General features: G+C 30.9%; 1 protein-coding gene across 3 annotated transcripts; it reads right to left on the bottom strand.

The window, feature by feature from the left end:
• Positions 1–420: 420 nt before the first annotated feature.
• On the bottom strand, positions 421–19,160 carry LOC129910982 (uncharacterized). Of its 3 annotated transcripts, none has more exons than XM_055988603.1 (3): positions 19,087–19,160; positions 2,542–4,040; positions 421–1,041 (listed from the first exon to the last, which is right to left on the bottom strand). In XM_055988603.1, exons 2-3 carry the CDS (start codon positions 2,870–2,872, stop codon positions 830–832), a joined length of 543 nt encoding a protein of 180 aa, XP_055844578.1. In that variant the 5' UTR covers positions 2,873–4,040; positions 19,087–19,160; the 3' UTR covers positions 421–829. The 3 variants fall into 3 exon arrangements, with proteins under 3 accessions (XP_055844578.1, XP_055844577.1, XP_055844576.1); XM_055988602.1 differs by lacking the exon at positions 19,087–19,160 and adding an exon at positions 17,782–19,061; XM_055988601.1 differs by lacking the exons at positions 421–1,041; positions 19,087–19,160 and adding an exon at positions 7,099–7,429 and having other exon boundaries at positions 2,810–4,040.
• Between the last annotated feature and the right edge of the window lie 7,777 nt (positions 19,161–26,937).

Genomic DNA, 26,937 nt, shown 5'->3' on the forward strand with positions numbered 1-26,937 from the left:
AATAAATTTTTAAGTTCAAGAAAAATAGTTATTGGAAAGAAACTGGCCACGTAAAAATTCTTGTGATCTAAATTAGTGATGGTACTTATGAAAAAAATGTAGCCATTTCAAACACTTGTATGTAAAGTATAATTAATTAATAGTATGGAATGGAATTCATTATTTTTTTGAAATTTGCGAAATTTGTGTATAAGCAAAAGCAACTTTATCTAAAATTTTATATTCAATTGATCTTTTCTTTATTTGAAGTTGAACTATACGTAAAACATTTTTATCAAACAATTCAGCACATTAAATAATTTTTCCGAGTACTTTCTCAAGAATTTGTCAAAAAATTTAAATATTAAATTGAAAACCTTGATTTTTGCTTGTGTTTTTTATTCACTACATTTTATTTGTTGTCTCATAATTGATCCTTCTATGTATGTTTTTTTTGGAAAGACTCTTCGAGCCAATCGTAAAATCGTGCTTTAAAATATTTGATTCGTAAATCATATTTGAACTTATTTTAATTAAAAATTAAATTATAAAAGCAGTGCCCAATTTTATTTCTTTTTGTTATATTTTACTTACATACGCAGGAATTTTATTCTATAATTGTAATTTTCTTATGAAACATATCAAATTTATTTAATTATATATTAATACTTTAATAAAAATTATTAGATGAACTTACTTTTAATAGAATAGAAGTAACTTTTTTTTATTTGTTACACTATAGGTATATATGTTTTTTTTTTTTGTTTTTGTAACTTTTTGACGTACATATATATTTTTTTATTTAATAATTAACATGAGATTTTAATATGAAAAAAAATTAAATTGAATTTTATCTAGTTTCGTTGATGTCTTCACCCTCAGATGAACTTCGAATTGTGTTATATTGGGAGTTGCGGCTTCGTAACATACGCAAGAAGCTGCCAACAGCAAATATAGTCCTGCGATGACGATGAAATATTCCTTGGTATAAGGCCTCACGGAGGGTTTTACGGTCTTCAACATCTACTGATGATGTTAGAGATGTCTGATGTGATAGGCGAACTAAATAAATAAAAAAAAAAAAATTATTATAAGTTTAAATGCATACATTTTGTCTTCTTTTTTTAGTATTTAAAATCTTTGTAGGCTATAAAAATAATAAGGCCTATATATCTAAGAATCTCTTACGGTATAACATTTATAAATTATAATACTTTTTGAACACTAATAGATGGTTTTACTGTTTTGAGTAAGTGGAACGAAAGAAAACAATCACTTTTTTTGTTATAATGGTAAAGGTGAACAAAAATTGTTAAAGGTTTGCCAGACAACCGAAAAAAAGAAAAAAGAAAGGAGCTTTGTTCTTTAAAATTTAAAAGGTTGCTTATAGTCCGGTCCAATTAGACTAAAATAAGGTGGTGATGTTACATAAATTCCCAGCAAGCTGAAAATTGGCAGGATTGTTGGAAACCCCATTATAAATGAAATCTAAAAAGTCTTAATCGATACGAGACCTGGAAAAAAATTTACTTGGTGTCAAAGGTCGCAAAAACGGGTTCTTCACTATTTTCAGCAAAACGGTAAGTCTTATCAAAAAAATTTTAACGATTCAAAAAGTTGTAGTTGAGTTGTAATCGTCATAATCAGGCCTATTCTGAAAAAAAACTCCCAACTTAAAAGTTCCTGAAATTTCATTATCTTTTAGCTTGAATTTTGTTCTTCAATGGTTAAGAATATGGGGAAAGCAAAAAAAAATATGGAAATTTTCTCCATTTTTTTCGATTTGGAGCCCTTTTCACGAAACCATTTCCCTGGGAATTTTTGTTTAGAATAGGTCTGAATATATGCGGGGTGTCTGGTAGAGAATGGACGACCCTAAAATGGCTAATAGCTACACTTATGACTGTTCTAAAAACAGTTAGAAAAAAGTTCTATCACAACCAGTTCATAAAATATTGGCTTTTTTTGTTCAGTTAAATTATTGTTCAGTGTATTTAAAATTTTATCATCGTATGTTTTCGTTCACTACAACCACGAATGAATGAATTTTATTTACTTCTTTTTTTTATAATTTTCTACAATAATTGGCTGAGTACATAAAAATTTCATAGCTATTGCAACTTTTCCTTAAAAAAATTTGAAATCTGTTTTTCGATGCAAAATGTGAAGAATTTTAAAAAAATGTGCTATAAAATATATCTGTAGGAACCCAGGTGACTAACTTTCTTAAAAATATTCTCGTCTAAGGGGAATTTCAAAATGGTACCATACCTATAGAGTTATAAAGAAGGTACCAAGAGTGTGGTCAAATTAGACTCAAAAAAAGGGGGTGAGTCATATACCAATTTTATCAATTTTAAATGAAATATTCAAAGCTGTTTTTGAGAAAAAATAAACAGCTCAATAATCTTCTAAAAAAGATACTCGTTCTAAACAAAAACCTTAAAACAAATTCTGTATATAATATATGCAGAATTGGTTATTATGTTCAAATCTGCAGACGCACAAATAATAACTGAAATTGAAGATAACTTAATATTTACAAAACAAAATAGCACATACCACCTGCTACTGGTGACTTCGGTGACATAATATCCAACTCATCGCCATCTTTTGTTGATACTAAATCTAACTTCATAACTTGCCGTGTAATTTCTTGAGTCAAATTTGGCTTTTTTGAAATTTTCAAATCTACAGATCGTTGACTCACAGCACTTTTGACTGCTTCCTTGTCTATTTTTGCAGAGCTTCTGTCTATTTCAACATTGCTATTAACTTCCTGCTGAGTTACAATTTGATTTTGAGACATTTCAATTGACTGTTCTGTTGTCGTATTCTGTTCATGAGGTGGTGAAGCAGAGTTGTTTTGATGAAGGTGTTCTACAGTAACCATTTTATTTTAATATAATTCACAGTACAACTGTTTTGTTTTGTTTTTTTTTTTTTTGCTTTAGAATATTTGTAAATAGTTTTATTACGGTGGTCTTCCTTCGCTACTATAATAGTCGTTTAAAAACGGTGTGCCTATTTCCAAACTGTCCTGTTTTCGAATAGTTCTATCGTTTGATTCACTCACCGGTGGTGAAGATTTTATGTTATCGTCTGCTAAAGATATTGTTATTTTTGGCAACAAACCAGAATCACTTATTTCTAATTTGTTTAAATTTTCTATTAAGTCGTGAAAGTGTTGCCGTTTTACGTTGCTGCCAGTATTAGTGTCAACAATTTCTCTGGACACTGCTTCGCCTGCATTTAAAAATTCACTCATAATACAAAGGTTAGCTGTAGAATAGTCGTGAGGCTTCGAACCTGAACTGCGGTTAGAGTTCAAACTTTCAAGAGATATCGAACGGGTTATATTGACACAAATCTTCAAATCTCGTTGATTGTTGTGCCAAAGATTATGTTGAAATTGATGATTTTTTATCAATCGATTAACTGCAGAAGCAAATCTTCCAACAGAAACGCTTTTTGTTAAATCTTCAACAGAATTATTTGACGAAATACTAGACGCGACTGATGGTGGTTGACTGTTTGGTTTTGAAATTTCAGCTTTGTAGCGTAGGTTTTTTCGTTTGCTGGTTGTTTTCTTTATCGAATTATGGTCATCAATCGATTTCAAATACTTTATATGAGAGAGAAACCCTTCATCATAACATTCCGAAGCCAAACGAAAGAAACAGTTTTCGATGTCATTGCTGAACTCTTCTTCTTTAGTGCGTTTCTCCACAGACACACCTTCCCAAATGACCTTATTGCAGTTAATACCATGTACAGAGTAATTATGTTCAAAAGGTATACTGGTTAGAGTAGAACTTATATGCCCTAAGTTTCGTTTTCCACTCTTTCTTATAAACCTTGTGTTTGGGGTGGAAATCGGGTCATTTGAACAGTGATTGAACGATCCTTGAGTGAAACTTGGCACAGTTTTGTGTTTGAACAGACGCTCCTGACGTTCTTTTAAAAATTTAAGTTCACGTATAGTATTTGTAGACGAAATCTTTCGAAGAGTATTGCCATAGCAGTTTTTGAAGAGATTATGGTAAGGGTCCGAATTGCATCTGAAAAGATAAATAATATTGATTAGCCTCAGCTTAAATGCTATAAAAAAAGAAGAATGTTAAAAATAGGAAACTAAAATTGTATGCTTAAATGACTTATTTACGGCAGCAACAAATGTATTTTTAGAAATCTTAAAAATAGAACTAAAGAAATAATCAATAAAACCCGATTAGAAAGTTTTATTTTTTCCTTTGTATACAGGGTGTCCAACAGTCACCGCCCCAAATGAAAACCATGGATTCCTGAGGTCATTTTAAGTCGAAAAACTTAAGAGGTAATTTTCTCGTTTTCGTCCCGTTTTCGAGTTACCACGGTTTTTATGATTTTTTCTCTTTTGTCCTTTAACTGGCCTTATCTTTGCCAAACTACGTTTGATTTGAAAGATTTTTTTTTTTGCAACCAATCAAGAATTTATTGCAGTTTAAGTTTGTCTCAAAACTTTTTTTTCTGCGGACAACCGTTTCTCCACAATTTTGCATCAAACACAACTTTTTTCGTTTTTTAAGTTGTTTTTTACACTTTCATATCATTTAAGTCAAAAAAACACGTTAATGAGTATAAATTTTTTGTGCATTTTATTAAAGCCCAGTTTATTTTCATAAAAAAAAATAAGTTTTATTTCATAAAAAAGGCTACTGAAAGTAATTAAAAAAAATAAACAAACTGAGTGAATAAAAAAAAAAATAATTTTTAAATAAAAAATTAATTTAAATGAATTAAAAACTTTTTCTGAGCAATTGTGGTTAAGAAAAGAACAAATAGATAAAGCTCAGAAAAAGTTTTAATTCATTTAAATTAATTTTGTATTGAAAAAATTTTTTTTTTTTAATTCACTCAGTTTGTTTATTTTTTTTAATTACTTTCAGTAGCCTTTTTTATGAAATAAAACCTATTTTTTTTATGAAAATAAACTAGGGTTTAATGAAAAGCACAAAAAATTAATACTCATTAACGTATTTTTTTGACTTAAATTATATGAAAGTGTAAAAAACAACTTAAAAAACGAAGAAAGTTGTGTTTGATACAAAATTGTGGAGAAACGGTTGTCCGCAGAAAAAAAAGTTTTAAGACAAACTTAAACTAAATAAATTCTTGATTGGTTGCAAAAAAAATCTTTCAAATCAAACGTAGTTTGGCAAAGATAAGGCCAGTTAAAGGACAAAAGAGAAAAAATCATAAAAACCGTGGTAACTCGAAAACGGGACGAACACGAGAAAATTACCTCTTAAGTTTTTCGACTTAAAATGACCTCAGGAATCCATGGTTTTCATTTGGGGCGGTTACTGTGGGACACCCTGTATAAATAAACATAGTTATTTCTAATGTACGACATGAAGGCTGGAAACCCACTATGTAGGTGCCTCCCCACCAAAAGCACCACAAGAAAGCGGAAAAACATAGGATTTTAAAATAAGGTAAAAAAAGTATCATATGCAGGGTCCAGGGGAAAAACAGCACAAGTCCATTCGAACTCATTTCGAAAACGCATTTTAAAATGTTGTTCTCTAAACAACTTAGTACACTATTTATTTTTTTTTCACCAAGGTTTAAATTTGTTTTATAAAAGTAAGGATGCCATCAGATAGTGCTCAGTAAATGCTACAAGACCTCAATAAAAATGGCCCCGCACACACTTGATTTTCTCTTAAATGAAATCAACCTCACTGTAAGGAACACTCATATGTTATATTTTTTACTCACTCCGGAAAATGTAATCGACTCAATGGCAAGATTTCGCGAAAGATATATGGTTGCTCTTCAAATACTACTTTCTGATGGTGACGCCTTCTTTTCAAATAGCGATTTAATGTTTTCCGATTTTTGTAGTCACGAAAATGATTTGCAATCTCATGTTGATATACAATCACTTTATCCCAATCTGAATTAAAAACTTTTCTTGAGGGCTTCTTTGGATTATATTTAAAATAATCCAGTGGACAAATTTTTTCACCAATTACTTTTAAGGATACCGTCATTTCACTTGTAGTCAAATAACTACTGAACCAGTATCAAGTTGATGTTGAGAAATGAAACTTCTTTTGGCTTTGTTTTACAATTCCGTATAACTGAATTAACAAAACAAATGCAATTCAATCAATCTATTTACCCTTGCATACTTCTAATAAATTCGAATATTGAACAGCCATTATGATTGATCAAAACAAAAAAATTGAGGCCAAATTAGATTTAACTACTTAATGTAACATACCTTCCTCTTTCCAGTGCCGGATTGAGCAAAATGTGATGAATATAGCATTATTTGATTGAGCCCTATGCCTTGAATCTGTTTACTTTTTATAAATGAAAAACAAATCAAAGAAAAAATCAAAGTTTTGCTTCGCCTTCATTTTATCTGTTGTTAGTTTGAAGGGTACACTAGGGCGTATACGTACTTTTTTGTAAGTTAAAAGGAAAGTTTATAGAATAATTCTTATACTTATTGGCAAACTCTCTTTTCTTTATTTCATTTGACTTTTTTGTTCTCAAATATATAAATACAAAGTACAAACACAAACTACGAAAGCTGGTATATTAAAATTGCATATAATTTTTGGATTCAGATGAACGAAACACTAACAAAAGTGGTGTAATGTTAGTTCCTGATTCCACAATGTAAGGAGATGGGGCATTTCAGAGTGAAGATTGTCAATAAATGAAACACAAATTAATATATCTAAAAATAAACATTACCAAGTACCAATTTATTATTCATCCTACATTAAAATTCTGAAATTTTATAAAAAAAAATCTTCTGTGTGAATTTTGAGTTATTCAATTATGAGGTTTATAACCCAGATGCATAAGATAAATTAAGAGCCAATTTTTTAATGATGTTACATTATTATTTAATTGCAATAATTGTAGGAATTTATTCCTAACCTCTTCAAATAGTATATATGACAAACTGTTAGCTCTAGGTCCTGGAGTCTTTTAGAAAGTTTGTCATATATGTATATTATCTAATTGACATTATTACGCTTATATAATTGGTTGTAAACTGGCTATCATAAAATCGGCACAGTAGATAAATATTTTCAGAAAGAAACTTTATCAAACCTGTTTGCTCCAAGGCTTCCAAGTAGCTTATTCCAACCGTGTATAATTCTATGCATGGCATGAATTATGTCCTTTAAGGGATTACGGAGCACAGCAATGACAACATTGGTTTTATTGAAACGATACAAAGCACACAGAGTGAGATTGTCAATAAAAAGAAATTTGGTTGCTCTTACATTATTTATTCGGAATGACAACATGCAATTAATTAAGTCTATAGATTTAATTCCAAATTGAGCACAAAAATTAATTTTATAGTGGAATTATTTATTTAATCACGTCAAAATTCCTTGGAGACAATTATGTATGTATGTATATGTTATTTTCGTAAACGCTGCCTTATTAAATTTTGTCACGAAACGAAATTTTGTGTTGTGTAACAGGTTTCATATTCATTTGTTTTTTTGTTTTTTTTTTTTTTTTTCATAGAAAGTAAAGCTCTTGAATAAGGTAAGTGGCACGTAAGTCGTAAGATGAGGGTTCATATTCTACCGTAGGAGTTTAAAATTCTCATATATAACCTTTTTTACTTCCTTCTTTCTTTTTTTATTCTTACTGCCCGATGAACCAAAATTTTACACTTTTTTACTGATACATCATCGGATTTAATCCTCAAAGAACACACGAAGCATATAATGTATACTTAATCTTTTTTAATTTATTTTATTCAAGGGAAATACATGAGATAAACGGTTCAATGAACATGAAGCTTCCCTCAATTTAATATTTTACAGAAAAGAAACTAAAAAGCAAAAAAAAATAAAACATGAAGTAGTTAAAGAATATCTCATAATATTCACGATTCTTTTAGGGAACTGGAATTAAAACTAAAAGTTAATTTTGTGAAGTTATTTTAGTTAACTGGTCAGAATAAGATTATGTGAAGGAATTTAATTCCATACTTCATTTGTATTTGTAGGACAGGGTTGTAAAAAAAAAATGCTCGACTTGGTCGCACGCACTTGCTCTTATGATAAAAGTTACTCTAATGTTAAACCTTTTTATTAAACAAAATAAGGGAAAATTTAAAATTAGTTTTTTAAGGAATTCGATAAGAAATGTAAAAAAATAAAATCGGTTTTTATAATTAATTAAACACCGTTTAAAAAAACATCAGGGATGCCTGGTTTCTAAATAAAATAATTTTCAGAAAAAAAAATTCAGTAAAACGTTAAAGCCGTTTAAAAAAAAAATATTTTTTTTTTATAAAAATTTTCTAACATTAAAAAAAAAAAAAAAATTGGAATGCCAATTTTAATAAAATATTATTCAACACATAAAAACAAAATTCCGATAAAATTCATCAACCCATTTAAAAAAAATTTAATATTTTAAAAAATCCAAAAATGTGTTTTTTTGAAATTTTAATTTTGAAATTTATGTATAACGTTATTAACGATACCTGCCATAGAACGGTTTATTTTTCATTTCTCGTAACAAAAAGGGGGTCTTATGTGTAAAACTACACATAAAATTTTTAATCAAAATCGTTAGAACCGTTTTTGAAAAAAAAAACTTTTCTATTTCTGTTATATGGCAGGTACCCTTAGTTTTGGCCTTAAAAAAATTTGTCTTCTAGGGAATCACCCAAAACTGTTTATTACCACGTTTGAAAAATGTCGCTCCAGTAGTTTAGGCAGTAGCTTGAGGTACATACAGACGGACAGACAGACAGAAAGAATTGTCGAACCCACTTTTTTGGCATTCTCCATCATCGTAATGTCATGTCTGATTGTTTTTTTTTTTTTTCGAAACCTAAACTTGCCCTATAGTACCTAGTACATAATGTATGTATTTCACAAGTAAAAAACATTTATAAACAAAAATTTTATTTATTTTATAAATATTTTATTACATAAATTTGTATTATATAAATTTTTTAATAAATATGTACATATTTAAAACAGACTCCTCAATATACTAAAGTTATTTCTAAGAAATATATGTATAAACAAAAAAACTATGCAAGGAATTTGAGAGGAAGATCAATAAGAGCCACGGTCTCTTTTGTGACCTTAAAAAGGCGAGCCATCTATTACCTCAAATTCATTTGCACAGCTTCTCCACAAAAAATAAACAAAATATTTATTATTTTTTTTAAAGATATGCTTATGTCCAGGAGAAAAGCGGCTCCAATTCACATAGGGATAGGCGATTTTGTTCGCTCATTTTTTTAATCGGAAAAATAGATCACAGGGGTTTCAATGGCTATGGGAATAATTTTCAAATTTATAATCGATGCTACTTTTTCTAAGCATGTGTGTTAACAGGCATTCAAATCCTTGTTATCCGTTTTTAGGATTGAATAGTCGCGCGACAAAAACTCGCATATGTGTCCCTTATTCTTAAAGTTATTTGGATAGATTGCAAAACTTGATATGCTCGTATTCTCACAAGTAAAAAAAGCATAAGGTCAATAACTAAATGATTTATACAAATATACATATATGTATATGCCTCCAACTATGGGGCAAATCGGACCAAAGACATTTTGTATGTTTCCTAAATTTGTTTATAAAAAAAAATGTTGCCGCGCTATAGGAAGTAATTTCCTTGTTCAATAAATTTAAGTAATCGGAAAATTCTTAGTGGTCCTCTGTGCGCTGTCTTACTCTTCATGATTCAAATTACCTAATAAATTTCATGCAAATAGGATTTAATGAATTTTTTTTGTCTCTTTTTATGTTTGTCATTTCCTTAAAATAAATCCTATTCGTCTTCAAACTAATTTATTAACGAATTAACTTCCGCTATCGTAATAGATTATTTTGATATTCAAAGGAAATCAAACCATTTTCTATTCAAATTATTCAAAACCTGGATATAAATCACTTTAGAAAGAACAATAGCATACTATCGTTGGTCTTAATTAAAAACAGTTCAAAACTGGGTGGGAATCTACTCAACCGTGTAATTGTTTCCACTTATAAGAATAATCATAGCCTATTGTATATGCCAACTACCTAATACTTATCACTTATGCAATGTCAAAATACAACGGATGCAATGATATTGCGACTATTTTTTTGGTACCTCAGTTTAAAGAAGTGCAGTCGGTACATGGAGAAAGATTATTGTTTTATGAACAAATGAACACAGTATAATGCATAGTTATACAGAAGCCATACAATTTAAACGGAATCGAAAGATCCCTATTCTAGATAATGCATTATTTTTCATACTCATACAAAAATTAATTAAAAAATTTATTTTTTTCTAATGTGACATAACGATGACAGATCTGTTTGTTCTCCCGTCCGACTGACGTGTCTTTTTGTCTGTAGAACCGTGCGTGCGTCGCGTCGGTCGGTCGTTGATACTGAAAATTTAAAAATAGGGGTTGCCTATCTTCTGGTGCCGTATTCTAAGTTGCAATCATTGGAAGAGTACGCATGCATACTAGCTTTTGTTTGAGAGATAACACGTGACAATTTTAAGATAGAAGAGGTGCTATGCTAAAACTTGATGTATCCTAGGGTGATGATTTTTGTTTAATTTTAAATTCCTCACTTAATAACTTCTAACATGGGTTTTTGTACGTTAAACACGTAAAATTTCAGTTTTTTAGCAGAAGTGAATTTGGCTCTCAATGAGCTCAAATATTTTGCTTTGATGCTGTTCCAGCTATTATGGGTGCCCATACCTAGTAATTACAAAATCTAATAATATTACCAAATTGCCATTCCTTAAGAGGGCTAAAACTTTCTATGTTAGAACAGATGTGTATAGTAAAACAATATGTACGAGTATATGGGGACGTAATGATTGATATGGTTTTATATTGTTTTGTCTTGTAAAATGGACCACATTAATGTACTATACACTTAGAGCTTTAGAGGAGAATATGAGCCAATACCATAGATGTAGAAAATTTGAGTTCCAGTGAACTTAGTATTTACCTAATATTTTTTAACAATTCTTAATTGTTTTCTATTAATTCTATTTTAATGATTCTATATCCGACTTTGTTGGCCACTTAATTTTCAGTGCAAATAAAAATTATTTCATAGCTTTTGCGAACATTTCATCGGAATATCCCTACATCTTCAGGGGAAGTTTATTTAAAATTATGTAATTAATAATTGTGTTTACATTTAAAATAAAAATTAAATAAATTATGTAATGAATTAACATTTAAAACAGAAATAATAAATTTTCTGGATAAATAAATACCTACGAAATATTTTTTAATTTTAATTCAATATACGACTAACAACCTAATCAACTAAGCGATATTGGGAAAAGCCAGTTGTGGGATGAATAACATGGAGTAAAATAATATTTTTGACAGTATTACTTCTTATAAATCGATTAGCACTGGCTGCATGCACGAAAAAGTTTGACTCATCCTCACGTTCTACATGAGTCTGTTGCAGTGTGGTATAGATTGCAATTTCATCTTAAAAGCCAAGGCATATGAAGTCAAGTCCATCTTAGACAGCCATTTATATATAGAGTTAGAAGCCCAAAGTTTTTGAGCCTCCACTTTTGTTTTTATATTAAATTTTGACTATTTTTATCTTGAAAAAGCAATACAGGTATACACCTGTGGTATATCAATTTTTTGAATAAAAACTTATGGAATTCATTTAAGAACTACATAAACTTCATAATGCTGTCGATTTTTTTGTTGTAATAAATATAAAGGAGGTACCATTATACATACAAGTACAATTGGACCTATACGTGTATGTCGTCCTGAAAAGTTCGATGTAGGTGTACACACTGGTAACGTACACAATTGTATAGTAATACCGCTTGCAAGCGGCAACACATTCGTTACTACTACATTTTCACAAAGTCAGTAGTTTATGCTGGGAGTAAATAACGTTTGAGCAGAAAAAATAGCAAAATAAACAAGAAAAATGGCTTTAAACCGGTCACAAAATGCTTACAACTAGAGTAAGTTCTGGTAATGTGGTATAGGTTGATAATGTGGTACACATTGTTTTCTAAGAAACTAAAGATAATAGAAAGACGTCTTTTGAAGCGATAGGTGACAACATTTGTTAAACGAAATATGCGTACTCAAAAACACGAAAATATTCCATACCTTTCAAAAAATTGATAAATCTTTATGCATTCCCAAGCGTTTAAAAAGCAATATTTACAAAAATGTATTTTTTAAGTAGAACAGTTTGCTATTGATTCACATGATTTCGATATGAGTTTGGTTCAAATCTAACTTTTAATTTATTTTTTTAATGTTTTGTACAATTTCACAGTTTCCGCTAATGTGGTATACTTACAATTCTCTAATGTGGTATAGTAAACTCCTTTAGATTATGCCAACAATGAAATAAATATTTTATCTTAAATTCAACAAAACACAAGTTGTTTTTTCTTTCATTCTTAATAAAAACAAATAAAAACATCTTTCTTGGTAATTTCAAAAATGAAGATACTCATAAAATATATAATTTTGTATTGGAAAAAAGTATACCACATTAGCAGACATTATGTGTACCATATTACCCTCCACTTTTCCAAATGTGGCATTTTCGAGGTCATTGCACATTTTAATATAAAACTTTTTTTCTGAAACGAAAAACCACTGCAAAACATTCAAAACATGAAAATAATATACCATTGCACATATCTTCACAAATTTTCGATTGGTTTGATTCAATATTTTCCGAAATATATTCCAAAAAGAAACATGCATACCACAATACCCGACTTTACTCTATTGAAAAAAACTTTTTTTTCGAAGTCGTACCGATAAATCGAAAAGCTAATCGATTTCTAAGGTCCGAAATAGGGGGAAACAGTCAACAGCGCACTTGTCAAAGATTTCGACTTGCACAGTGTATTATATAGGTCCTTATAACAACATCACCTGGACTATGTTACAAGTTGCTCCATATTTTGAAGCAGAAGAAATTTTTTGTGCATCCGGAATTTTAAAGCTATTGCGAGTTTGATCCGAAGAGAATTAAGATTTTCGCTCAACTTACATTTTTACATTTATGGATAACCTCGCATTTATAAGAAAATAAGTTCAAAATACGGGGAGTTTTCCGAACGTTAACAATTATTCATCAGGAACTCACAATAGGGCTAAAGTGGAATTAAGCTTTTTTGAGTGGAATCTTGTTCATGCCAATAGGACTGGATATTAGGGTGGGTCAAAATACAATTTTTTGGATTTTCAAAAAGGCTCAGCCATTAAAAGGTGCTAAATGGTTCGGTTAGCTTATAAGTAAAATTTCATTTCATTATTTTAAGCCTAAGTGCCTCCGGATTGTGGTTTCATTTTTGAAAAAGCTGATTTTTGCCTAAAAACCACACATGGTTTTCTTAATTTATTATTATCTCATTTCTCATACAAGCTAATTCAGGAGCATGTGCCAAAAAGCTTAAGCGCGTAGGTTAGTTCGGGACAAGACAAACATCGTATTGGAGGGGGTTAATATTCGCCCCCATTCAGCCAGGAGGGGCAATTTTCTAAAAAAATGATGTAATTAGGAAAAATATTATTAAAAATCAACGGTTATACCTACAACAACATGTTATAATTTTTTGTTAAGCCCAAAATCCCTTTTTTGTTTTGCTTTCAAATAAAGCTGTTTTATAAAACAGTTTTTGAAAAATTAATTTTCAAAATCAAAATTTTGAAAAAAAAAAATTTAATTTGCGAACTAATTTTTTTTTTTTCAAAATTTTATGTGTTAAGTACTATTTAAGTTTTCAAAATTCAATGCTCTTATTTGTTTTTAAGCAAAAACAGAAAACCGGATGCAAAAACGTTTTGTCGTTTTTGCGAAATTAAAAAAAAAACCAAAACTACATTTTAATAAGACTTGTTAATTAATTTATGAAACATTTTATCTTTCTTTCATTATTTTTTAGGGGATACCACGCCTCCAAGGTAGAAAGTCTTGAGTTTGAATATGTTTCCTTTGAAATGTTTGACATTATGAAAGAAAAGTTAGAATGGTTCTCCATACATTTGTGACCCAGCCTACTGGATATATTCATAACAAGCTTTGCTTGTTTTTAAATGGATTAACCAGAGCTGAAATATGGTTTTTTAATGGCGAAAATATTGAGTTTTTCAATTGAAGGAGGAGCATCTGTGTTTGCAAAACTGCTACTTTTAGACCCATTTTCCCCTTTAGTGAAATTGGCTTAGATCTATACAAATCTATTATAACTTATCAAATTGGCTTAAAAATAGGACCCGACGTAATTAAATAGGCTCTACATTTTTTATTTGTACATGATTTTTTTCTAAAATTTGATTATTATAGATTAGTGAAAAGGGTTATTATTATTATCCTTATTTATAATCCCAACCTTAGTGAAATATATTACAGAAACAACTTTTGAAAAAAGATTCAGCTATGAAGAGGTTTAATACCTACAATCAGTTCGAGCCAAAAAAGCCTTGTTTTAAAAAAATGTTACACATACACCACAGTGAACCTTTTAAGTTTAATATTAAAAATTAATGCTTCGTTAAGTACAACCATATTTTGGCTGTGGACCGAAAGAAGCAAAAACAAACTTTAAAAAAAGCTCTATCATTGAAATATATTCAATAAAACTGACTTTTAGATTACAGTGTATAAAAATGTATCAGTTCTGTTTGCACACTTTCTTTTAAAAGTATTGATTTTTATTTTGTATTTATCAAACAAAAACAAGCGTCATAGAATTGTATGTATATTTGTGCAAGATATCTGCACCATGCGTGGGAAGGCACATATTTGCACAGATATTTGCTGTTTGTGTCTATGTGTCAAAATCAACATAATAACAAAGTTGGTTAGCCTAGTATTTAGGTATTAAATAAAGTCAGAACAGACCACATTGCAGCCACTAGCTTTCCAATACAAAAAGAATTATCAAAATTGATTCAATCTGTCCAAAGTTATACGGTAACAAACATAAAAAACAAAAAAAAAAAATACAGACGAATTGAATACCTCCTCCTTTTTGGAAGTCGGTAAAAATAAAATTATTTAGAAACCCATTATATTGCCGATCGAAAAAAAAACAAATTTCTACTTCAATAACATTGCAACAATTTTTGATTTTTATATGTAAATGACTCATAAACAAATTATTCATTTGTTATTATTATTAGGTACCACCAACAAACAATCAAAGCCGCAACCATACTAGATTCAAACCTTAAAATAGGTAATATGGAAGAATTCTTTATTTTTGAACAACTGTAAATCAAAAGTTTTTAAAGATTCGATGGTTGGTAACGGTAAGTTAAGGTTTTTGTTACAGCTGACCATAAGTTTGGAAACTCAAACTCTAAACATGTTTACTTTAAAAATATTGTTTTTTGTTCCTATCATTGAAATGCATGTTTTTTAAATTTTTATAAATTTTTCATTAAAAATCATAAATCAATACATATCTGCCTTAGCATAAAAAATAATGAATAAATAAATAGCGCAGAGTGCAAGAGTGAAACAGTTTTGATGTACATAATAATAATGCAGTTGAAAAGTTTAAAGGCCTCCCCACACAGAGAGCGTTTTTAATCCCGTTGAGATATTCATAAAGGCTTGACAACACCGAAGGGAAGGGTATATGAAGTAGGTAATATGGAAGAATTCTCTGTTTTTGAACAACTGTAAATCAAAAGTTTTTAAAGATTCGATGGTTGTTAACGGTAAGTTAAGGTTTTGATGTACTTTATAATGATGCTGTTGAAAAGTTTAAAGGCCTCCCCTCACAGAGAGCGTTTTTAATCGCGTTGAGATATTCATAAGGGCTTGATCACACCGAAGAAAAGGTGAAGCAGCGGTACGTGTAATTCGTCGTCCTAGTATTGGAGTGGCGTATACACCAAATTGCATTTTTTGAACTAGGCATGCAGTCTTATGTTTTCGAGGTTGCTCTTTTCAGATATGCTATTCGTTTTTTCTATCTTTTTTCGCTGCTGAGATATTCACTATTGTTTTGACAAAAACAACAAATTTTGGCATTTCCGTCAAATTTTTCATGCAATTTAAGAACATTTTGAGAATTGTTTTGACGTACGTCTTATTGCTGTTATGTTTTTTTTTTTACGTACGTGTATGAATAAAAGAAACTTCTGATTTTCATGGCGTATACGGCAAACTTATTTTGGACAAAAATTTAAATGTTTTGAAAACTAAACGAATTTCAGATGTCCAATGACATATAAATATAAAAGATACATTTTGTCTATATATACTAAAAAATCAAAAAATGTCAGCGGTTTGTTCTTTTGCAATAATCTTCCGAACATTTAAATGCGATTTCCCAAAAATGTAAAAATTGCGTATACAGCACTACAATACTAGGGCGACGAATTGTACTAAAATAAATTGCACGACTGGGGTCGCACGTACTTGCTCTTATGCTTAAAGTAACTATAATGTTAAAGCTTTTTATTCAAGAAATTTAAAATTTGATATTTTGAAGAAATTTCATAAGTAGTATACAAAACTTAAATCTGTTTTTATAATTAATAAAACTCCATTTTAAATTATCTTAAAAACAAAAACAAATATGCCATTTTATTTCTTGTATAAAAAGGTATTTTTAGAAAAAAAATTTCGAAAATTGTAGGAGCCGTTTTTTAAAAAAATCATTTCTTATGTATAAAATTTTTTTAACATTTTTCAAAAAAAAAGTTGGTATGCCATTTTGAAGAAATAAATAATTTACACATAAAAACTAAATTTCAAAATTTTTCATTGATCCGTTTTCAAAAAATTGATTTTTCAAAAAAAAATTTTGAAATATTTTTTAAAAATCCAAAAATGTGTTTTTTGAAAATTTTCTAAATTCTTAATATTATCTTTACTTACACACGTTTGTATAAAAATTTTCATTTAAATCGGGTTAATGTTGTACGAGATATTCAGAAACGAAAAAAACCGTTCTATGACAGGTACCATTAATAACGGTACAAAAAATATTTTTTTATTTTAAAAGTTGGCTCTTATGTGTAGTACTACACACAAAAATTTAAATCAAAATCGTTAGAGCCGTTTTTGAAAAAAATTAACTTTTCTATTTCCGTTATATGGCAAGTACCGTTAGTTTTGGTCATAAAAAAAAAATTTCAATTTCCCCTCTAGGGAATCACCAAAAACTGCTAACTACCAAGTTTGAAGAAAATCACTTCACTCGTTTAGGCTGCAGCTCCAGATAGAGACAGACACACAGACAGACAGACAGACAGACAGACAGACAGACAGACAGACAGACAGACAGACAGAATTGCCGGACCCACTTTTTTGGCATTCTCCATCATCGTAATGTCATGTAAAATTGTTATCTCGAGTTCGATTTTTTTTACGAATCCTAAACTTGCCCTATAGTACCTATATCGCAAGTAAAAAATCCGAACTCGAACATCAATATTCAATCTTACAAGTACCTACCCGTACCGCTACCGCATATACCTTCAGGTGTGGTCTAGCCTTAAGTTACGGTAATTTTAACGGAACGTACTAACCGTAAAGTTGGAGAGATTCGACAAGACTATTTCTATTATTGAGTAACGGTGGTCCATCGCGTCAAGAAAAGTATGAAAATTTCAACGCGGCGTCAAAGACGTCCTGTGTGACGAGGCCGTAAGCGTTTTTATTTGGATACATAAATGTACCTATATTATTACCCTTTTTCAGTATATCCTACTATTCTAAAATTGCATTCATTTAAGAAAAATGAGAACATACATACCTTCAAATTTTAATTTTTAAGTAAAATTTTTCCTTAGTCGTATATTATGCAGTAAGTATTTTATATTAACTGCCACGTAAATAAGAAATTTTTTTATTAAGCCAGATGATTAGTTGCCTTTGTAAGAAAAGGTACATCGACCTAGATAAGTTTTTTTTTTGTTCTATATCTTGTTACAGATTTTTGTCATTCGAAATCGGAAATAACTTCACTTTCACAATCCCTTACCACAAAAATTAAATCTAAACCAAAAAAACTTATTCCAAGATAATAAAAAAAAGAACAAAAACAACTTCTTAATTTACATCACATAATTTATTTTCACTGGATATAGGATACTATTTCTCACACAAAGAAATTGCTAATGCATGCGTGCACAAACATCTGACAACAATTTGTTGGGCAGTAATCATCCCCTACAATGGCGATGGCATTACAATATGGGTCAATATTTCGAAATGCACTGATTTTTTTTTTAAATTCTTATGAGATACAACACTTGTTGTAGATATACACTGGTATGTATGTTTTCTGTAACAACGACCGTCGCACTAGAGAAACCCCCACCGAGTCACCGACTTGTCGTCGTCGAAAAATCGATGAGAAATTGGTATTTGTGGGTTGCGGCACACACGCTTTTGCTGTCTCTTCCCTTGTCCTTTTTCCTTGCTTTGTTTTTGGTCTAAACAGTCATCGTTAAAAAACGCATAACCAACGTTTTAATAGATCCTTTTTTCTTACGGTTGCGTGTTGCGTATAATTGGTATCAATTCTTTACTATCAAAAGTATCAGATGGCACCGTACCACTTGTTGTTTGTAAAAAATGGACACTTGACGAGCAACTAACATATTTTCTACTTCAAAAATGTATCTTGCTTTTTTTATCTAGAGGTATAGGTACCAAATCGATACATTACATGATTGTATAGTTACATCGCTTATTGGTTGTTTAAATTGTGGAATTTCGGGAAGGAAGAGTGTAGGGGTTTTTCCCATTAATTAAAAGGTACATTACGTTATGGTCTTGAATCACTGAACTCTTCATTAAAGAGCTATAACACTCGTAAAAAATAGCACTTGATAACTGCCAAATCAAAAAAAAAAAAAAATCTTCTATTGTGAAGGTATAGAGATAGAATTGAGTCGAGCACAACTTTTTCGATAGTGATGTCTGCTAACACGAATTAAACTTATTTAAATGATATAAAAATTCTTTACTGTGTCAGTCGTACAGTGATACTTTTTAATTTAACTGGTATCTCTTATTCCTCCGGATTGAATGGGGGAGGGATGATTTGACTTACTTTTTAATTTACGCTTTGGATGTTGTTTTATCGTTTCTCTTCTATCAAATACCTTGTTGTCTACTCTGTTTGGCTTTAAAGTACTGAATGAATAAAGCTTTTAGTGACATGGTTGCCGTACTGTTACTTTACTTACTTTTTAATATCCTTTGTTATATTTGTTCAGATGTTTTCAAAGCTTTTTATAGGTTGGTATAGGCATTGAATAGTTTCATTTTTTGTAATTATTCAATGGTTCTAATAGTGGAGTAACTAAAGCAAATTATTAGGGAACCCGGCCGAACAGCTCTGATTTTGATGACATTTGTTCAAACGTCGGTAATTAAAATTACTTTAAAGTCTATAGGTTAAAAATTGCAGATTTTGCCGTATTGTTTTTTTTTAAATTAAAATAAATTTTTTTTTGAACAAAACCATTTTGTTTGCTTAAATATCATAAAATAAATTATACCAAAAGATTCTATGGGTAATTTAAGGAAATATACATATATGGAAGTAAAAGACAATCTTCCATCGTTTAAGCGATAAATGCAATTTTCTCACATACTGACTTCAAACACAAACAAAAATATTTTGAACACAACGGCAACACCTACAATATTACAACACCTACAATATTAAAAAACACATTTTAAAAAAGGCAAAAGCTCATTCCTGTCTATAAAATTTAAATCCACAAAATTTAATGAATAGTTTTTGAAAAAATTGTCCTTAAACCCACAATTAACAAAAAAATGTTATTAAAAAAAATTTAAATGACTTTTTTTCAAACTTTTTCGTATTAAAATATAAATTTATTTATTAAAAATATTTTGGCCATAGATATGATTAGTTAAATTCCGAAGAAGAACAGGTAATTTACATATATGATAGTTTTGAAAATTAAAAATTACTCCAATTTCATTGGATTTTTCGATGAAAACTGAATTTTTGCATTGAAATAATTGATTTAATCAAAGACTTTGGCAAATAAGAACATTAAACTTTTGCTATTTTACTTTCTACAATAATGGCTATTGAATGAAGAAAATATAACTTTATATTTAAATGTTGAACTAAAAAAAAATTAGTTAATTTTTTTTTTCAAAACTTCTATTAAAAAAGTTCTTCGAAAATGAAATACTTTTTAATTTTTTTTCATATAAATTGTAATACATATTGACATTTTTTTATAATTTCAAATAATAATAAATGTGGCCTACAAAATTTGAAAAATAAATACATTTTGTGTTACGAAAAAGTTTTAAAAGATCATGTTAAAATTTTTTCAATAATTTTTTTTTTTTCAAAAATCTAAGTTTAACTACCATTTTTTCAAAAACTCTTTCCTGAATTTACTTAATTTTAATTTTACGAATATGAATAAGCTTCTAGCTTTTAAAAAATGTTTATTTAAATATTAAAGGTGTTGCCATTGTGTTTGAAGTGAGAAAATTGCATTTATTGCCTAAACGATGGAAGATTGTCCTTCGTTCCCATATAATTGTTTTCCTTCAATTGCCTAGACAATTTTTTGGCATTAATAAATTTATGAAATTGAAGCAAAATTTTTTTTTTTTTTTTTTTTTGACGGGAGGAAATCTTCAAAAGACACTTGGCAGTATTCGACACCAAGTAGTGTGGGACTCTTAACCACTAAAACCACCTCTTTATCAGGACCAATCTTGAGAGATCGACATCAGATTTTTCTTTCTTAACTTTGTAAAATCACTTTGGGGGAAGTTTAAACTTTTAATACTTTCCCATGTTTTTTTAGACCATAAGCTCATGAGGCTTGGTTCTTCTTAATTATCCGAACATGGTTTCTTGTATTCAAGACGGACACCATTTCAGAATTGGTATGACTTTGCAGTCTCTGATTATGCGATACAGCGTATTTTTTAACAACTTCTGTAACCGTTTCTATTTGTAGGTCACGATGTAGATCGCTATTTTTTATGTACCAAGGTGCATTAACTATTCCACGAAGGACTTTGTTTTGGAATTTTTGGATGATTTCGGTATTTGTTTTCTTTGTACAGCCCCATAATTGGATACCATAGGTCCAAACAGGCTTTAGTACTTGATTATACAGCATTATTATTTCTTTTTGATGTGCTCTTTCCACTTTAGCTTTGCATCCAAAGTCATTCCAAGGTATTTGGACGTATTGGCGTAAGGTACAGCTTGATTATTAATGAATATTGGAATATTGTTTATCTTTTTATTTGTAAAGTTTATATGTGAAGATTTTGTTTCATTGAGTTTGATACGCCATTTTTCGGTCCAATCTCTGACTGTGTCGACGGCATATTGCAGCTTTACTGCTCCCCTAGAGACACATTTGTCGGGTACCAAAATTGCGGTATCATCTGCAAAAGTAGCCATTATGGTGTGATTCCCAACTGGGATATCCCTTGTGTATAGTAAATACAGGGTAGGACCTAGGACACTTCCTTGTGGTACACCGGCTTCTATTTTCTTCAATTCCGAATATTCTTGATCGTACCTTACTCTAAACAATCGGTCTGGGATGTACGATTTTAATATTTCATAGTACTGTCTGGGAAGATCCCTTTGCAGTTTGTACTCAAGTCCCTCATGCCAAACCTTGTCAAAGGCTTGAGCAACATCTAAGAAAATAGCTGAACATACTTGTTTTTCTTCTAATGCTTTTTCTATTACATCCGTTATTCTATGAACTTGGTCTATCGTGGAATGTTTATTTCTAAAGCCAAACTGATGATTTGGGATTAACCTTCTTTCTTCTATAATTTTGCTAAGTCTCTTCAGAAGCAGTTTTTCAAAAACTGTTGCCATAATTGGTATAAGCGATATTGGTCTGTAAGACGTCACTTCTGTAGGTGGCTTACCTTGCTTGGGTATGACAATAACTTCAGCAATTTTCCAATGGTGTGGGACATACCGTTGCTTAAGGCATGCATTTATTATATATTGGAGTTTTATGAAGGCTTTCAAAGGCATTTCTTTCATAACCTGAGCAGTAATTAGATCGTAACCTGGTGATTTTTTATTTGATAGTTGATGTAAACACATACTTTTTATTTCTTTTAATCTTACAATTGGTATTTCACTTTCATCTATCTTATCAACAAGCTGTAAGCTATTTTCAGCCGCGTTTGTTGGGTATGGCTTAAAAACATTCGCAAGATGCTCCGCGAAAAGGTTAGCTTTTTCTTTTGGGTTACCGATTTATTTCCCATCTTGAGATTTCAAGGGGGAGTTTAGTAACTGCGGTCTTTTTAGGCGCTTGGCTGCTTTCCATAGCGAAAAATCGGTTGAAGCATCAGTCGTTAAATTCTTTAGGAATGTACTGAGTGAATCATTTTTGAATTTATAAATTTGTTTTTTAAGATTGTTGCTTATACGGTTAAACGTTGTTTTATCATCTGGAAATTTAGTATTTTGCCATTTTCTTCGAGCTCTTCTTTTCTCTATTATCAACTCTCTTATCTCTAAAGGATATTTTATTTCATTTTGTCTTCTATTAGAAAATGTTGGAGTACTTTCTTCAGCGGCCTGTTGCACATCAGCAATAAATTGTTACACTTCATGGTCAATTTGCTCGATTGTATCCATGGGAGATCTTAAATTTATAAAACTTAAAAGCCTTTCTCTAAAATCACTCCAGTTTGTTTTCTTATTTACAAGCTTTGGATTACTTTTTTCTATTACTTCCGATTCACTTAGTGTTAGAATCACTGGAGTATGATCTGATGACAAGTCATAATTACCTTCGACACTAATGTGATTTCGTTTGATTCCTTTAGCTACGAAAAAGTCAATAAGATCTGGTATTTTGTTAGTATCGGAAGGCCAGTAAGTAGGCGACCTGGAGGAATAGAATTCGCAATTGTATTTACGGCCTGCTTGGAAAAGTCTTTTGCCTTTTGTTGATATAATTCTTGAACCCCAATGGGTGTGTTTCGCATTGAAGTCTCCACCAACAAGAAAGTTATGCCCAAGAAGATTTAATAGATCTGTATAGTCATCTTCTGTCGGGGAGAGCCTTGGTGGGCAGTATATAGCTGCTATCTTAAACTCTTTCTTTTTCATACCAATACTAATAGTTGTTACTTCCATGTTTTCATTAGTAAGCTTGGTTTCTTCATAATGTTTTAAGCTTTCTTTTATAAGAATCGCCGATCCACCTCTTGCCTTGTCAGCTGGATGTGGAGCGTGGTAACATGAATAGTTTTCTATTACATTATCTAGACTTTGCCCATTGGAGAAGTGAGTTTCGGACACCAGGCAAATATCTATATGTTCTAGATCTAAAAAGATTTTTAATTCGGATAAGTGTTGTAAAAGACCGTTTGCATTCCATGTAGCGATTTTAAGTGTTCTGTCCATCATTGTTTTTTAATAGCGACTTTTTCGCTTAACTGTTTGATATTCAAATCCTGTTTATCAATTCTTTGAAGAATGAGGTGTAGCATTTCTTTTATGGAAGTCTCTTCATTCTTCCGCACATTTTTTAGAATCTGAGAATAGGCTTTATTTTCATCGCTTTTACTTTGAACAGCTTTTTTAGGCGGTTCATTCTTAGTATTGTTTTCAGCAGTTAAAACGGTATTTACTGTGTTTCTGGGTTTGTCTCTAGCAGATGTATTTTTGCTTCTGAACTCTTGGAATTTTTTGGCAACTTGGCAGCCTCTATAGCTTGCCGGGTGATTACCCTGGCAGTTCACACATTTTGCTTTCTGATCTTTGCTCATCGGACAATTTTTAGTTGCATGTTTTCCTTCGCACTTTACACAAGCAAACTCGCGGTTACAGTATTTTTGGGTATGACCAAAAGCTTGGCAACGTTTGCACTGCGGAACAACTTTAGATTTTCGGAGTGGTTCAATTTTAACAGCTATGCCCAAGATTGATCTTACTTTATAAATCTCCTCGACACTTTGTTTACTATAAAAAGTTAGCATGAATAAAGGTAGTAACCTCTTACTTGTCGTCGATTCTCCAGAGGAGTTTTTTATTGTCTCATTCTTAAATAGATTGACTGCATCTAGGGCTTGGAAGCCTTTTTGTACAAGATCTTCCACTACTTCCTCGGGAGAGCACGAGGAATGAAGACCTCTGGCTATTACTTTTATTGGCCTTGTAGCTTTGTTCTCGTATGAGTGCCATTGAATTTTGTGTTTGCTCAGTTCTTCAGTGACAGATCTATACTCGTCGGCTTCTTCGACTATGACTTTCCAGTTGTCTTTGTTGTACGATGTGTATTTGCAAGCTTTTTTAGTACATTTTTCTATTATTTTCTTGAGATCTCCAAAAATTGGAAATCCTGAGATCATAATTGGTGGTGGTGTAATTTGTTTGCTGCCTTTAGCGTGAGATTTTGATTTAGCATCAGCTACCGCATTATTCACTTTTTTAGTTTCTGTAATCAACTCTTTATTATTTACAGCTTCAGAGCTTTTCTGATTTCTTAAACAAATCTCGGGACTACCTGTTGCTTTACATGGTATAAAAAGACAAGGTATGATCATTAGCCCCGCCATCTTACAAAATGGGGTAATAAGGTTTTGAAGTTAAGTCAAAAGCAACAACAATTTGCAAGACAAATTTGTTTACAACAACAATTTCAATGGGCTGGGCTGTCAAAACCTTAAGTAGCCATAAGTTTTGACAGTTCTCGATACTGAGTTTTTTCTAATGATCATACCTTCTCTTTTTATACCATGGTTGCTTTACGTTTCTTTGTGATACGCTTATTTTTCTTTTTCTCAGTTTCGAACAAGAGTTCTTCTTCATCAGTTTGATATTCAGGTTCCATATATCTTGGACTTAACTGAAGCGTGGACTCTGCATCTTTCTTGCTAAGCAAAGAAACTTTCTCTTCGAGTTTTTTCACTTGTAGCTGAAGACTTTGAACTAGAACTTCAAGTTGTTTTCTTGCCGCTATTTCAATTTGCCATTCATCAAAGTAGTTTTTTGATTGTTCTTTCTCTTTTTCTTCGATGGAACTCTGTTGATCTATGATGTCGATCTCTTCATTGATCTTGGTTCCTTTTTCGCTGATGTTTTTAACATCTGTAGTATTGTTTGAGGTTGTCGATGATGTAACCCCTGAAGTTAATTTGTTTGGGGGAGTTCTTTGCATCTTTGAACTCCGTCTCTCAATATTTTTAAGCAATAATTGGTCCTCCCCAGAATCCATAGGACCGACCTCGTAAGAGAGTGGATTTACCAGTTTCACTGGAGTGCCACCTGGGGTATTTAATCTAGTCGTTTTGTTCATTGCCATAATTTTTTTAACTTAGTATTCGTACTATAAATAGTTCAGTTACTTCTATCCATAGTTTATATTCAGCCGCCCCACAGGGTACAGACGCTGACCAGTGTGCCGCACAATATGTGTCAGACGCTCTTGGATTTAATTGTGAGCTGGTGCATTCAGAGCGATATTTCTGTTCTTTTGCTCCTAGTTCCTGAAAAGATAACTCAGGTGACTCAGCTCGTGGATCGAATGGATCCAACGCTCGTCGTTAGTTGGATATCCAGCGGGCACCGCGAGGAGGTGACGATGCGATTTTGCCACGCCAAAAAAAGCAAAATTTGAAAAATTTTTTTGTTCACAAAAATCTTCAATTAAATTTAAAAAATCAAAACGGCAACAGCGGCAAATTTTAATCTATAGACTTTAAAGTATTTTTAATACTCAAGATTTAAGCCAAGTACGCAGCTGAGAAGCGAAACGAAAATTTCCCTACAAAATTTCGTTAACGAAATCTTGAACGAAATTATATTTGTTTTATTTTTGCTTTAAAACTTATTTTCTGCTGTTTTTTCTTGAATTGTTTGATTTGTACTTTTATTATTTTTACTTTGCTATAAATACCCGATGGTATTTTTTTGTTAACATGTTCGCTATTGACTTTGGAGTCTTCAAAATTATTCGTTTCGCTTCAGCAGCGTACTAGGCCTTACCCTTTTTTATGGAGTGACGGAACATAAATTATGTACATATGTCGTTTTCTATTTGCTTTTGAGATTTTGGTGTAACAAACTCAGATTTTTCCTCGCAAACAGAATATGAAATCTAGTTTTGCGATTGTGTACGAAATCTGTTCTTTAAAAAAAAATCAATTTAAAATAAAACAACAGCAAATGTTCAGACAAATGTCAAACAGAGGAGTGTGTCTGAAAGTGCGTGTGCTTGTATGTGTGAATCTTGATAAAAATCGAGATTCTGATTTTTGAATCTCGAATCAATTTTTTGAGTCTCAAGTCGTAAATAGATCAGGGGTCGAATCACGGCATACGATTACGATCATACGTTAACGTTTTGACTATTGCTGTCTCTATTGAATTAGTAGAAAATACGTTAACGAACGTATGCCGTAATTCGACCCCAGGTCTTTTCCAGACTGTTTGTGCACTAAATTAGGAAGTCTGTCAAATTAATGAGAGTTGGGAGAGAATTCTTTCAGTAGAAAATAAAACTACAAAAGACTGCCAAAAAGTCTGGAACAAGTTGAACACCATTATACAACACAATTTCATATTTTATGATTAATTCGATAAACATTTACACTTTTTTAATGCAAAAAAACACGTATGTAAACGCGATTCAATTTAAAAATCACTACAATTTGATTTGTTTTCTTCTTTATTTATTTGTTTGACATACGTCAACTTTTCATTTGACAGAACTCATATTTCTGCCGGAAGAAATTCTTTGGGCTAAATTTGTCAGGGTGGGGAAATTTTTTACTCTCTCGTGAGCGCTCTCTTCTACACAATTTTTGATGTTGGGAACAGACTCTGACCAAAAATAACCAAATATTACTAAATTCGGCAGTTTCAAACTGAGTGTGGAACGGACCTGCATGAAATCTGAGA

The sequence above is a fragment of the Episyrphus balteatus genome, chromosome 2, assembly GCF_945859705.1.
Source record: "Episyrphus balteatus chromosome 2, idEpiBalt1.1, whole genome shotgun sequence".
Lineage (NCBI taxonomy): Eukaryota > Metazoa > Arthropoda > Insecta > Diptera > Syrphidae > Episyrphus > Episyrphus balteatus.